The 12,176-nt window shown below is 42.2% G+C and overlaps 1 protein-coding gene across 7 annotated transcripts in view; it reads left to right on the forward strand.

Annotated features, from left to right (window-relative positions):
• LOC111261722 (coiled-coil domain-containing protein CG32809) overlaps positions 1 to 12,176 on the forward strand; it is a 319,292-nt gene that overhangs the window by 229,951 nt on the left and 77,165 nt on the right. Inside the window, exon 1 of one of the 7 annotated variants that reach the window (XM_022835436.2) lies at positions 3,812 to 6,062. The exons of the other annotated variants lie outside the window; for them this stretch is intronic. Coding sequence (XP_022691171.1) covers positions 5,888 to 6,062 — 175 coding nt within the window. The 5' untranslated portion in view covers positions 3,812 to 5,887. Of the gene's footprint in view, positions 1 to 3,811; positions 6,063 to 12,176 lie in introns of those variants that run through there. 7 annotated transcript variants of the gene reach the window in all.

Here is a 12,176-nt window from a genome sequence, read left to right on the forward strand (position 1 = left end):
AAAGGTGCATAAGTTGCATCATGTCTTGATCACATATGCATGAGCGTCATTTAAGTTATCTCTTCATTAAGAAAACGTACCTTACATTGGACGAAAACTTTCTATTGCTCATAGATTGTTTCAAAGTGCCATTCCTAGATCCACAAAGCTTCGAACAATTTTGCCACGTTGAGCTTTCCGAATAAGAGATGATTTTTTCCATACTTTAACATCGACTGAAGAAAAAACATTGAAGAACCAGCGCTAAGAAAGTCTTGTTTATTGCCGTTTCGTAAACGGCTATCGAAATCTTCCAGTTTTATGTTCGGGTACTTTTCGTTCGGGTAAACAAGCATTTTGCGGATGATTGAACCGGTATCATCTTCTCTCATTCGTATCCGCAGTCTGGACTATTTATCTACACCGCCGTCAAAAGGTGATACGACGATGTCCTTTTATAATCGCATCGCGCAGCAATCACGGAGTCGGCGTGGGCTGCGCGGTCCTTCTTGAGTCTGTATGAGGAACCCTATCTGGGTCGATTCATAAGCATACGCTCCGTCTATTTCGGATGATTGACAAAAGCATATAGTACCTAATCTGATTGCTGCACCTGCAGATAAATCCTTCAAAAAATCGATAGCTATAGTAGAACTGTATTATATCGTGAGATATGTAAACGCGTTCAAAAGTCCGAAACGACCCACTGCATTTGACGATAGCCCCTAATGCCTAACTTGGTTTTTTAGATTCTGACGGCCGGAAATATTAGGGTGTCATCGAAGCGAAAAACACACCAAATACGATTGTGAGTGTATTGGCAAACAAGTGCATAATACCCCTTGTCGTATATCAGGTCCGGTCTAACGGCTCTAACGATTCTAGAGTTTGAAAAAGGTTGACAGCCTCTGTGGACCGTAAGGCTATTAGCTCACATCCCGAAACGAAGGATGTCGATAAGAACATGACCTTGCGAGTGGCAAGGTCAGCGGTTCGACGGATAGCGATACGTAGAGTATCACTGGGTTCTTTTCGATTGATAACGTTCTATTGCGTCAGACTATTACGCTTTCCGGTTGGTGCCAATCAGGCGTTCGATCGTGGAGGTCTTGGAGAGACAAAATGTCATCTATGATAAGCCTAGGCGTTCATCAATAGAAAAGAAAAGCGAATTCGAGACAGAAGAAATCGAAACAAAGAACATCCGCATCAATAAAAATTCTTCATCGGTGTCGTAGATCCGTTCCGTTCGGAGGCAATGTCACTCAACAATGGGCACGATGAAAGCGCAACATGTGCTTAAACTTCGTCAATAATTAAGGATTTCCAGTAGTAGTAACCCCATTTCAATTTTGATTTCTTACATGACCACGAAAACATTGTACGAGCAACACTCTCTCGGATAGGTGTGTGTGGGTATTGTATCAATACATTGTATCTGTACAATATGTTGTTTTAGAATGCTAGGCCAAATATTGAATTCAAAGCCAATACTGTCTCTGCACTGCCAGTACGGTGTGAAGATGCGCGACGCGAACATAAATATCAGTACATTGCAATTTTTAGCTAAATGCCGTCCAAATCTGTTTGTCAGTAGCTTTATTATTCGCAGCAGTATATTGAATCCAGAAAAACGCTATAGCAACAGATCATTGTCTGACTCATTCGTTTGTTGTTTTGGTAATCGGTGAGCAAAGCAACAGTGGTTCGGTTATATTGCCTTTCAGAGAACATCGTCTGCTATATCTACCTTTTAAACAGAACGAAGTAACTGGTTTGAGCCCGCACGCCTCAATGAAATTGCTTGAAGTTGCGCCACATGAAATATCAAAGATTAACAACTAGTCCTCATTATTTTTGCTCAGTTGCCTGGCTTACGGATGGCACGTTCCCGCAGTAAATGTCCGACGGCCGAGGGCTGAGGACACGGTACACAATTTAACCTGAACCTAACCATATCATCAGCCGTTTTTGACCTACTGAGATGTTGCCTGCGCTAAGCTGGCATCTTCTGCCGCTTAGAACACCGACTCCTAAACGATAAAAATATGGTCAACATTTTTTTTTTGACAATTTTTGAGACAACAACGGGTCGGCAAGTTCGTTCTCGACTAGTTTAGCTTAATGCTAGACGCTGGCGCGGAAATATAATAAGAGTGCATATAGTCGAACTCGTGCTCGTGTTTGCGCTACTGGTTCCAAGCTGTTCCGTCGAAGGAACAGTGTCGAAAGGGTGGTGCAAAAATAAACGACGGTTGTGAGTGGTTTAAGGTCTATATGCAGAACGAAAGGGGTGAATACGAGTCGAATCGTCGTGGGTGCCGCTAGCGGATAGCGGGAACACCACGAGTAGGAACGAAGGACGGCAGCTACATTAAAACGGACACAACGCTACGAAGGCGGCTCGGAGCAGCTCGTCTCTATCCACCTACCGAGTAGATTCGTCTTGTAATGCGCTTGCAAAATAGAAAAAGGAAGGCAACCGGTTACTACTATTACTACTACTACTAGACGAAAAGGTGGAAAAGAACGCACACATTCTATGAATTCTAAGCAGGTCAATACGCACACACATCACGTACTGGCAGATGCTGAGTCCACATAAACTTAGCCCGACACAACACATCATCTTACCGTAGAGACTCAAAGCCCGCGAACATCCAAACATGAACTACGGGACGAAAAGAAAGTTCCGACAGACAGAAAGCTAACACGTTAAAATCATGGCAGGATCTCTTGGAAATAAGTGCTCTTAGGTATAAGCGCGCGACAAGGGGATGTACTGCCAAGTACGGAACAAGAAGCCAATGAGAAACAAGCATAGAATGAAAAACCCTGTCGACAAACGTGCCTCTAACATGCATCGCTTACGTCATTGCGTCTAACGACAGCTAAAACGAGCGCCAACAGTAGACGTGGAGAGTGAAATGTTAACGTAAATATTATAGTGCTGCATTACTATTAGGAATTAGTACCCAAATAGTATATTTGTCTGAATAGCGATTCCTTACAGTCAAAATCTCCCCATCCAGTTGAATCTCGATCGGGCTTGTACCGTATCAAAGAGTTCTTCTTGTTTTCATAAGGCCGCTCGCGTTATTTAAACAGTTATGACAATAGGTACTAGATAGGATCTAGCTGGTTGACGCGCATCGTATAATGTGGTACACATTTGATCTTTGTGTGAATGTATTAGGAATCTCGAGAGATCTCTACGACAACACTGGACGAGACGAAAGATCATGCTGCCAAAACTTAATTGTTAGAAATATAAAAAACACATATGTTCGTCGTATATCATGCAGAATGACGAGGACAAAATGAAAAAAAAAGGAGGACAGCACAAAGAAGATATAATGTCGATGCAAGGACGAAGCCGTAGTGGCTCACAACGGATTCTTCGAGTTCCACTGTGTTTGTGCGCGTGGGGAGCAGGAAGTGGTGAAATAATCCTATAAGACTGATGGTGAATCGGCTTAAATTGATGTCTGCCTATCGCTGTGGATTAAAAACATATAAAGCTCGTAGCCTTTTATTCTAGCTACTGCTGCTAACTAGAGTGTTTTCTTCTATTGAGTCTCAATTTGACCTATGTTTCTCGCCGCGCCAGGAAGGAGAGATTGCAGTACCAACCGGTGCAAGTGTGTACATTATTGTGGTCTTATCAGCAAGCGCGTATCTCTCTCTCAACCTTTGGACACTCGACATCTGTTTCCCTCTCTCCGTTTGCATTAGGCTGTCCCCTTCCCTTTACTTCCCCCTCCCCTCACAACCCCCTTTCGTCTCCGTAGACTCCATTTATGATAGGCACAGCCCAAGGCTGTCGAAGGAATAGTCACGTCTGTTCGGATAGAGTGTTACGGCTAAGACGTAATCGTGCAGCTACGCCATGTATTGAGAACAAAACCACCTAGCCTTTACGTAGAGTCCTGCACAGCAGTGGAGGTATTGTTAGCAATATCGATGATACAAAACAAACAAAATTTTTATGTTTAGCACAGCTTATCTTGATAACCGGAAATCGCCTAGAAGCGAACTGCATCAGCGTTGGCGACAGTCGGCTAAAGACAGGACAAACACCGCTGTATCAATGGCTTTTTTGACTGCTCAAACATCTGCGAACTAATCATTCAGGCCCGCGACACCTGATGCTGCTCACAGCGCAGAAAACATCAGTACAACCCAGACTATTATACAGAAGAATCATTGTTGTTCATCGGCGCCAATATGAAACGGACTATGGCCCCCCAAGAATAGTCGCTTGATGTTTGCGCAATAAGAACTCAGTAGAATGAGCAGATTTCCTGCTCTCAGAGATTTTCCGCTAGCGATACATTGTAAGATCTACCGTTGTCAGAAGCACTGAGTGGTATTCTCTACCAGGATAAAAGAAGAGAGGCTGGAGCAGCGTCGAGAGCTCCATGGTTCTCTAACGCAGTCCGTCTGGTAATCCTCGACTGATGGTTTATCAGTAGTTTAGGTATTTCTACCGTATACGCTGCTTTATCAAATAAAAAGGCCAAGGTCAAGCCAGGAAGCGGGCCCATCTGGAGGTTGCAGTGCGGTCCACAATCACCCTCCTTCGGGATATGGACACACGGTCTACTCTAACAGTTGCTAACGGTAAACCTTCCCATGAAAACATGAGCCTCTCGCATGAATACAAAGGATCGTGCGATGTAGCAAATTGGATATTCCAGGGCAGAGGAGTGCTTTTTGAATAAAATACCTAAAGGGTCTGCGAAACAGCAGCGTAAAACGAAGCGAGCACTATTCGTTTGGTAAAACCTAGGAACTTCTAAAAGACACCAAGTTTTCGGCGAGCCTCTAAAAATACTAAATTTCAGAGAGGTATTGTGTGTAATTTAAGTCTTTCTTTCATCGATTGCTGAAGTCAGTGAACGTGAAAAGAAAGATGTAAAATTTCACTAAATTGGGGCTTAATTACGAAATAAAACTGATCAGGCTTTACAGAAACATTCAATACCATATCCATGGTCGAATTTCAGTGAACAGTCCTTGGATATATCTTAAGTGATTAGGTAGCAAAGGTGTTCTCTACGACCTTTCGTGGTCATTTTAATTATTTCAGCCCACTTGTGTTTGATGCGTTCGTTTCTTACTCACACTTGCATTATAAGACCAATCATATGTCGCGCAAGCTTACTAATAGGAATCTATACACACTGGTATTCGAGGCTGTGCAAGTCATGGTAACGACATTGTACCCGTATCACGGATATATATGTCTGCTCGTCGCACCTGCAGCAGCAAAGGTCCGCGGGCTCTCTGACTCATGAGCGCGCCACAAGCCTTATTGCGGATACAAAGATAACGGCAACGGTACAAGAGAGAGAATATCAGCTTCCAGAATACGACAATGAAAAAAACGTCGCGAAGAGCACATCACCGCAGTGGCTATGTGAGTGGTTGTTCAGTGACATACAGTTTCGTTGAATGTACGCACGATGACAGCAAAGAAGACGGCATCGTTACTACCGACAGTCGCCGCTAGACACTAAACAAACTGCTCACTATATCAGTTCTCTGCTCGAGCGCATTATAGAGTGATTACGTGAGTCTTGCGCAGGTGATAGCACTGGTGACCACGTATACGCACAACTACGCTGTTCTTCCTTCGTAGTAACTTTGAAAAAGTCGAAAGACATGATAGAATAAGCAGCGGAAAACAATGTAGGTTCGTCTAGAAAAAGACAAAGATTACTATGGCAGAACGTCGGAAGATAGTACTCGAAAAATGTGAAACCCGGTCAGGTTGACGAAACATGCCCTGGATATTCAAGTGCTTTTTGATTTTCAAATATTGCGCGGCTGTTCTGTTTAAAACTCTGATGTCTGACCGTAAACCACGCAGAAGATTTAGCATGCGACCAACCAATAGAGAAAAATGACAACGTCAGTTCGACGCAGCCAATCATTAATTGTTTTTTACCGAGTAGGTAATCAGGTGATCTTTGAAGTGAATGGAGAAAGAGTTTTCTTCCCACGTAGAGTTTTTATTAATCAAGCAGGTCGTCGCGGCCCTTCAAACAGTGCCACGCGAAAGGACTATTGGTTACCCCGTAAGTCCCACTTACAACCTGTACTTCTCCGTTTAATTTGCGATTTGTTTTACATTCCTCTTCGTTCTAGTATTATTGATCTAGCACATTAAAGGTAAGTTAGCTCGAGGTACATTATCGCATTATAATCGACTACTTTCAATCCATTTGTACAAGAAGTTTTCTGTCTTTATCAAAAATGTAGCGTACGGTATGTAAATGTTGAACCTCTTTCAGCATACGTCGTCCAAGCCAACGTAACGAATAATGAAATGCTTGTTTGCCTCTTAAAGCGTATGGCCTGAATTATTTTCAGGCTATTAAGTCATTGCCACATACGATTATTGGGTGCGTAAATAAAACAGTCAGGGTTTTATCACCGGTTAGCCCTTTTACTGAACTACTAGGCGGAACAATATGCGTGTTCTCGTTTTTAAAAGCTTTAACAACGCTGATCGTATAATGGTTTCAGTTTTCTCTGCAAATCGATGGATCACTGCAATACAATGTAGTTTGGCTACGCAGACCCTCTAGTAGTAGAGGCTTAATTTTGTCAGCATCCAATTCTAGCGTTTGGAACTGCGTTAGTTCCGAGATATCAATGACTACCAGTATGGACTTTTTGATATCTAACCTAAAAACTTCTGTGTTGCTCAATAAGATTGCCTAAGACAAACAGCCTTTAAAGGCGACCACCAAGGTTAAGAAACTGTGGTAAACCTCAGCTCATGCAAGAGCGAAACGTATACTTTTGTGATATGTCAATTATAGCAGATCAATGTTTTTAGGTAGACTAGGCGCACTTCCTTGACTATGCTAAGATTGAACACAAGTACTTTACTTTTTACCTCTGTACTGTTTGATCAGTATAGGAATTATCCCACAAACCCGTTGCACTTTCGTTAAAAACTTTAAACTTTATTGTTTTCAATTTGGTTGTAAACTAATTTTTACGTAAAACTCGAGGCCCAAGTATATATATTTCTAAAGAAGAAGAACGCATTCCTGACATCTACCCTAGTTTATCTTTTACCAAGATCAAGAAGCTGCTAAAGCTGTGAGAAATAGTTTTCACATACCCAACGACAACACTGTAACTAAAAGAAGTATTTGAAAGAATTTTAAAAGTAGAATCTTCGACCTAAAGAATGTATCCCGATCCGATCAGCTATCCGAAGTGAATTCATTAATCCAAAGCAAGCGGCTTGTTAATTGGCAGAATGAATAAGCCGCGTACGCTTGGATATTATCGGACATTCTAGATTTCTTCAAAAATTGGGAGCTGGAATGCTCTTTAGACTGAATGAAGCAGACGACAAAACATGGCTTTTCATTATCACCCAATATCTAGCTCTCCATTGGCCAACGCGCAATCAGGATGACGCGTTTTCATGCAGAAACGAGTTATGAGAGCGAATGTTCTTACGTCTATGTGATGCGTAGAAAGAGATAGATAGCTTAGAAATGTATGCCTAAGCCTAAAGTTCAGCCAGATTTTTAAACCAAAGCGACCATAGTTTATGTTTGATAGCGCTGGAAAAGTCCTAGGTACCGGAAAGTGCATTAGAAGGACAAATTGGTCAACAAAGATTTGTATATGATCCAGCTCTGAGTCTGATCCACTGAGTCTATCCAGCAAGAAAGACCCAATAACCAAAGCAAAAATTATAGAGAAAACTCTTGCTTGAAAATTTGCGAAACGAATCGCTGCGCAAGAACTTAAGTGACGAGTGCTTCCGTGACTACCATATGCTCCAAGTTCCATGCCGATGGATTAGTCTTTTTCCCGATCACTGATAAATGAAATCTGCGACGGTATATTCGACATTGATGTGGGTCTTAAAAAATGACGGAAGTCATTTTTTAAGACCCACATCAATGTCTGGATGGACCCAACAATGGCTGGAAAGGAATTGGTTGAGAGCTAGGAGAATGTCATGGAAAGTGACAAAAAATGCATAGTATATTTATTTGCTGTTGGAATTCGGGTGACACGTCTCCTTTGCTGAAGTAAACACACCTCTGCTCATGTTGCGTGTAAGTGAAATGTACAGTTTCGACATAAACTTCCTTTTTGACTATCATACACATACATTTGTTCAAGGTTTATGTTTCGAATGCAGTATTCACCCTAAAAAGGCCGCTGGCAGCGACCTTCCATGAGACTCACCGGAATTTCAATCGAGCTACTACATTAGGCTGATGTAGTACGCAGGCGGATAAAGTAGAGGGTTTATTTCTTGCAAATGTGATTACGCTTGTATTATTTCTTCTTTGGCCAATCTAGTAAAAGGACAGTTGAAGAAGGCTCATAAATCTTTTGTACGATCTGAAGGTCTTCATGTGAGCAATATTCATACGAGCGCTGATCCTATACCGTGCTGTATTGCTTTAATATATTCAATTCAATTTGTACGCACCTTTGTTATTGTAAGCTGAAAGTCTCTGCTATTAAATGCTCCAAAGTAATATCCGTTTCCATTGCCACTAAATTGAAATCGAGTTAAAATTGTTTGAACAGACAAGATCTTTCTTCATACTATTATGCTGTGTAATCTCATTTCTACATTACTAGATGGTGCCTGAATGCGTATAGGACTTGCATAGGTGAACAGATAAGCCCGTACAGAGCAACAGGTATAGTGTTTGCCTGCAACTATTAAAGTACGATGTTCCTAATGAGTCCCTGAAACTTCTCGAACGCTTATTCCAACTAATGGACCAATGGCGCTAAGATCACCTCATTACCTCATCTGCCCAGCAATTCATCTCCGAGAACAAAGGATGAGACTCCTGGGTATATCATGGCAATACTTCCACCGCTTTTGGGATCGGTTTTTTTTCCTGTAAAAAAGGCTTCTACTTTTCACGCCTTAAACGCTGGTTTTGCAATTTATCGCTTTCTGGCAGCCATACGATTGCCCTGGAAAGACAACCAAAAAAATAGCATTTAAGCGTCTCGTACAAAGGTCGATACATATGTTTCACATCTGGTCCTAAACATCGTTTTCAGTCATTTTGCCCCAGCGGAAAAGGTATAAATCTTGACATGTGTTCAGGTTTTAAATCGAACGCTTCCTCACTTCGAGTGCCAATTGCACCGAAGATGTTTTCCTATAGAATACGATTAATGGTCGAACGTCACAAGTTAGCATCGCCAGAAACCTTCCGATGCACGAAACGAATTATTGCCCTCGAATCATATTTCCTCGTATAGATCACCATTTACCATATGATTCTATATACAGCGGTAATGTAGGCTTGAATTTATCCAAAATGCCAACTCTTTCTTCAAGCCATCAAAGTTCCTTTAAACAGTTCACAGAAATAGCATGTCATGAGGACGTAGATAGGAGCTATCGTATTTAGTCTACAGTGGGCCTTCACGCTTTCGCATACATAAGAAGACACCGCATGGCTTTTAACGTCTGTCGTCGTCCAATAGAAACGCCGATTAACGTCTTATAAGCTCATCGTACACCACTACCCGAGTGTAGGCTAACTTGACAGAGGTCTAAGACATCCTACCGTTGTTCTGCTAGCGCAAAAATCTTGTAGTTCTGGCGAATCCTCTGCAACATCGTTTACCTCCTCCTCTTCCAGGGAATTTTCTATTCCCTATGCCAACTTACATAGTGCTTCCACATATTTAGTAGTAGTGACAGTGCGATAGACAACCAAAAACTTGAACCTTGACAGAAGACGAGTGTCCAACCTAAAGGCTCCGTGCAAGTCAGCGATTCTTTCAACACGGTTTGCAGCTGCAACTCTCCAATAAAGGCCTACATTATTTAACTGGTTTTCATCCAATTTTTTCGAAAATGATTCGTTTCTCTTTGTTCTGATGTAGGAAAAATGTCCGATTGCCCGTTCTTTATTTTTGCGAGTTCGCATTAGGGCTATGCCTCAGATCTGTGGCGTCATTAATAAACACGGCATCGAGCGGTAGAAAAAAACTTCACAAACGGCAAATGTTCTGAGTAATACAAAATCGAATTAAGAGTTATTTCGGATTTTCCGCAGTGACACGTCTATCTTACTATTCGTTATCGATAATACAATCGATATTTGGTGATTATTAATATCCGCCTTACGTAGCCATACCTAGAGCATAAAGTAAAATGACTCATTTGTTTAACTGTGGATATGACCGTTATCACCCCCTCTATTTAAATTCCCTTCTGTAATGCACCGTAGTGATCTCTGTCTATCTTGATAGACTGGCAGCGTTCACCCACAACGCTTCGTCCGCCCGCCCGCCTGCTCTTCGCTGCTTTAGTTTCGGAGTCATATGCAGTTCTGATTCGTGAGCCCTATTACCCCCTCAGCCCCTAAACACGTATACTATTCTTTTTTACAGGCTTCAACCTAAACTACTCGGTCGTTTGATAAAAAAAAATATCACCTTCTCTGGCGCCGGAAGCGTTAGGCTTCAAATGACGGCTAGCGAGGCTTCACTAGTCATGGAGCGCTTACTTGTCAATGAACAACATCGCTCAATTCCTCAGGGCTCTGGACGTCATCTCCTCTAGCCACGTAAAACCTAACATATACGCGTATTATCGAAGAACTCTACCGTACCAAGCTGGCAGGTTTTTGCTTGCCGATTTAAACCTTCCCGGCATTTCGCTGCACCAGGCTATTTTTTCGACAAACGAGTAAACGATATTGAACCTTCGCAACATCCGGGCAAGGCATGCATCTGTCCGTATTTTGGGTTGAGTGATCGCTCCCGGAGTGGGGCCCTACAAACTTTGGGGAACGCAGCTTATCTTTGTGCAGTGTTTTTGGACATAGCTTCGTACAGGTCTCAGCATGTTTCCAAAACAACGTAGCCAACACACAATAGACCTGGTACAACGTAAGCGATCTGATTCCTACTATGTCGTTAGCAAGTCGCCGTACTTTTCGTGATGATTCGCTATTAGCCCATATACAAAACCTCGCCAACCCTTACAACCTCATTGAGAAAGCAACATTATTTATCCTTAATAGCTATACCTATTTGAATTATTATGACCAATTCTGAGCTTGACGGTGCCCGTAACGACATACTGTCGACTGATGCTCACATAGCTATTCTTATTATTGATTGAACTTCTATTGTTATTATCTATTAAAGTATGGGCAACAGTTGTGTAGGGTATATTACAACCTACAAAAGTGTCCATTCACAATAGTTTGTACATCGTGATGTCTATACGAATCGCCTTAAGTGATAATGTTTTTTCTTGCAAGCGTTGCGACCGCGATAAATTTATCCTAGATCGTTGCTATGATCTAACGGATACTGAGCTTTAAAATGAAAAATCTGTCGATTCTGCATCTGTCGATCTGTGATTCGATTCACCGTATCGTCTCATATCCCGCACGGTTCCGTATTTAGTCGTTTACGGATTACCTGAAATTGTATACATTTTGTCGTCAAAGAATAATCTTCTCTTAAACATATATTACTTAGAAGTCAAATTACCTCAATGTGTTTTGACGCGAGGTAGGTGCAATTACTTTTACTTAGCTTACCTAGTTAACACGTTACGTGCTGTACTTAATTAACAATACCGGTCCAGTTTTGTTAACGAGGCTCGACAGATGGGCCTAAAATTTTTACGTAATGCTGTGCACTCGATGTAGGCATGATTAGCTCGATTAAACATCGCACCACTACCATCGTTTACACAGATATTCCAGGCACTTTTCCCGTTCCCCTAACTCCCTACAGCATCGTGGCCTCTTTGGCAGACGATGTTTGGACAACTACTCGCTCAAGTGGACCGGTTATATGGCGAGTGCCAATCGCCCCCTCAGAGATTTCAAACTGGCCTAAACGCAGTTCTGAGCGTTGTTGTGACCCGGCATGGAGGACAATGATGACCGCTGTGCAGAAACGATGTCGCCGATTCGTTCTCTAAGCATATACCTGGGTGCCAACCGTGAATGAAAGCACCGGCCAGCAATGCTACTGTGCCATGTTACGAGAATAATAACGATGACGACGATGCGTGCCGCACCGCCGTCAGTTATCGGTCTATTTCCGCCATTAAAGGAGATAAGGACAGGAGTATCATGTTTGAAGCCTAACACTGAAGAGCCGTATTTGTATGAATGTAACGGTTCTTAGCGCAGGGTGAATCG

Source organism: Varroa jacobsoni, unplaced genomic scaffold, assembly GCF_002532875.2.
Source record: "Varroa jacobsoni isolate VJ856 unplaced genomic scaffold, vjacob_1.0 scaffold_590, whole genome shotgun sequence".
NCBI classification, from domain to species: Eukaryota; Metazoa; Arthropoda; class Arachnida; order Mesostigmata; family Varroidae; genus Varroa; species Varroa jacobsoni.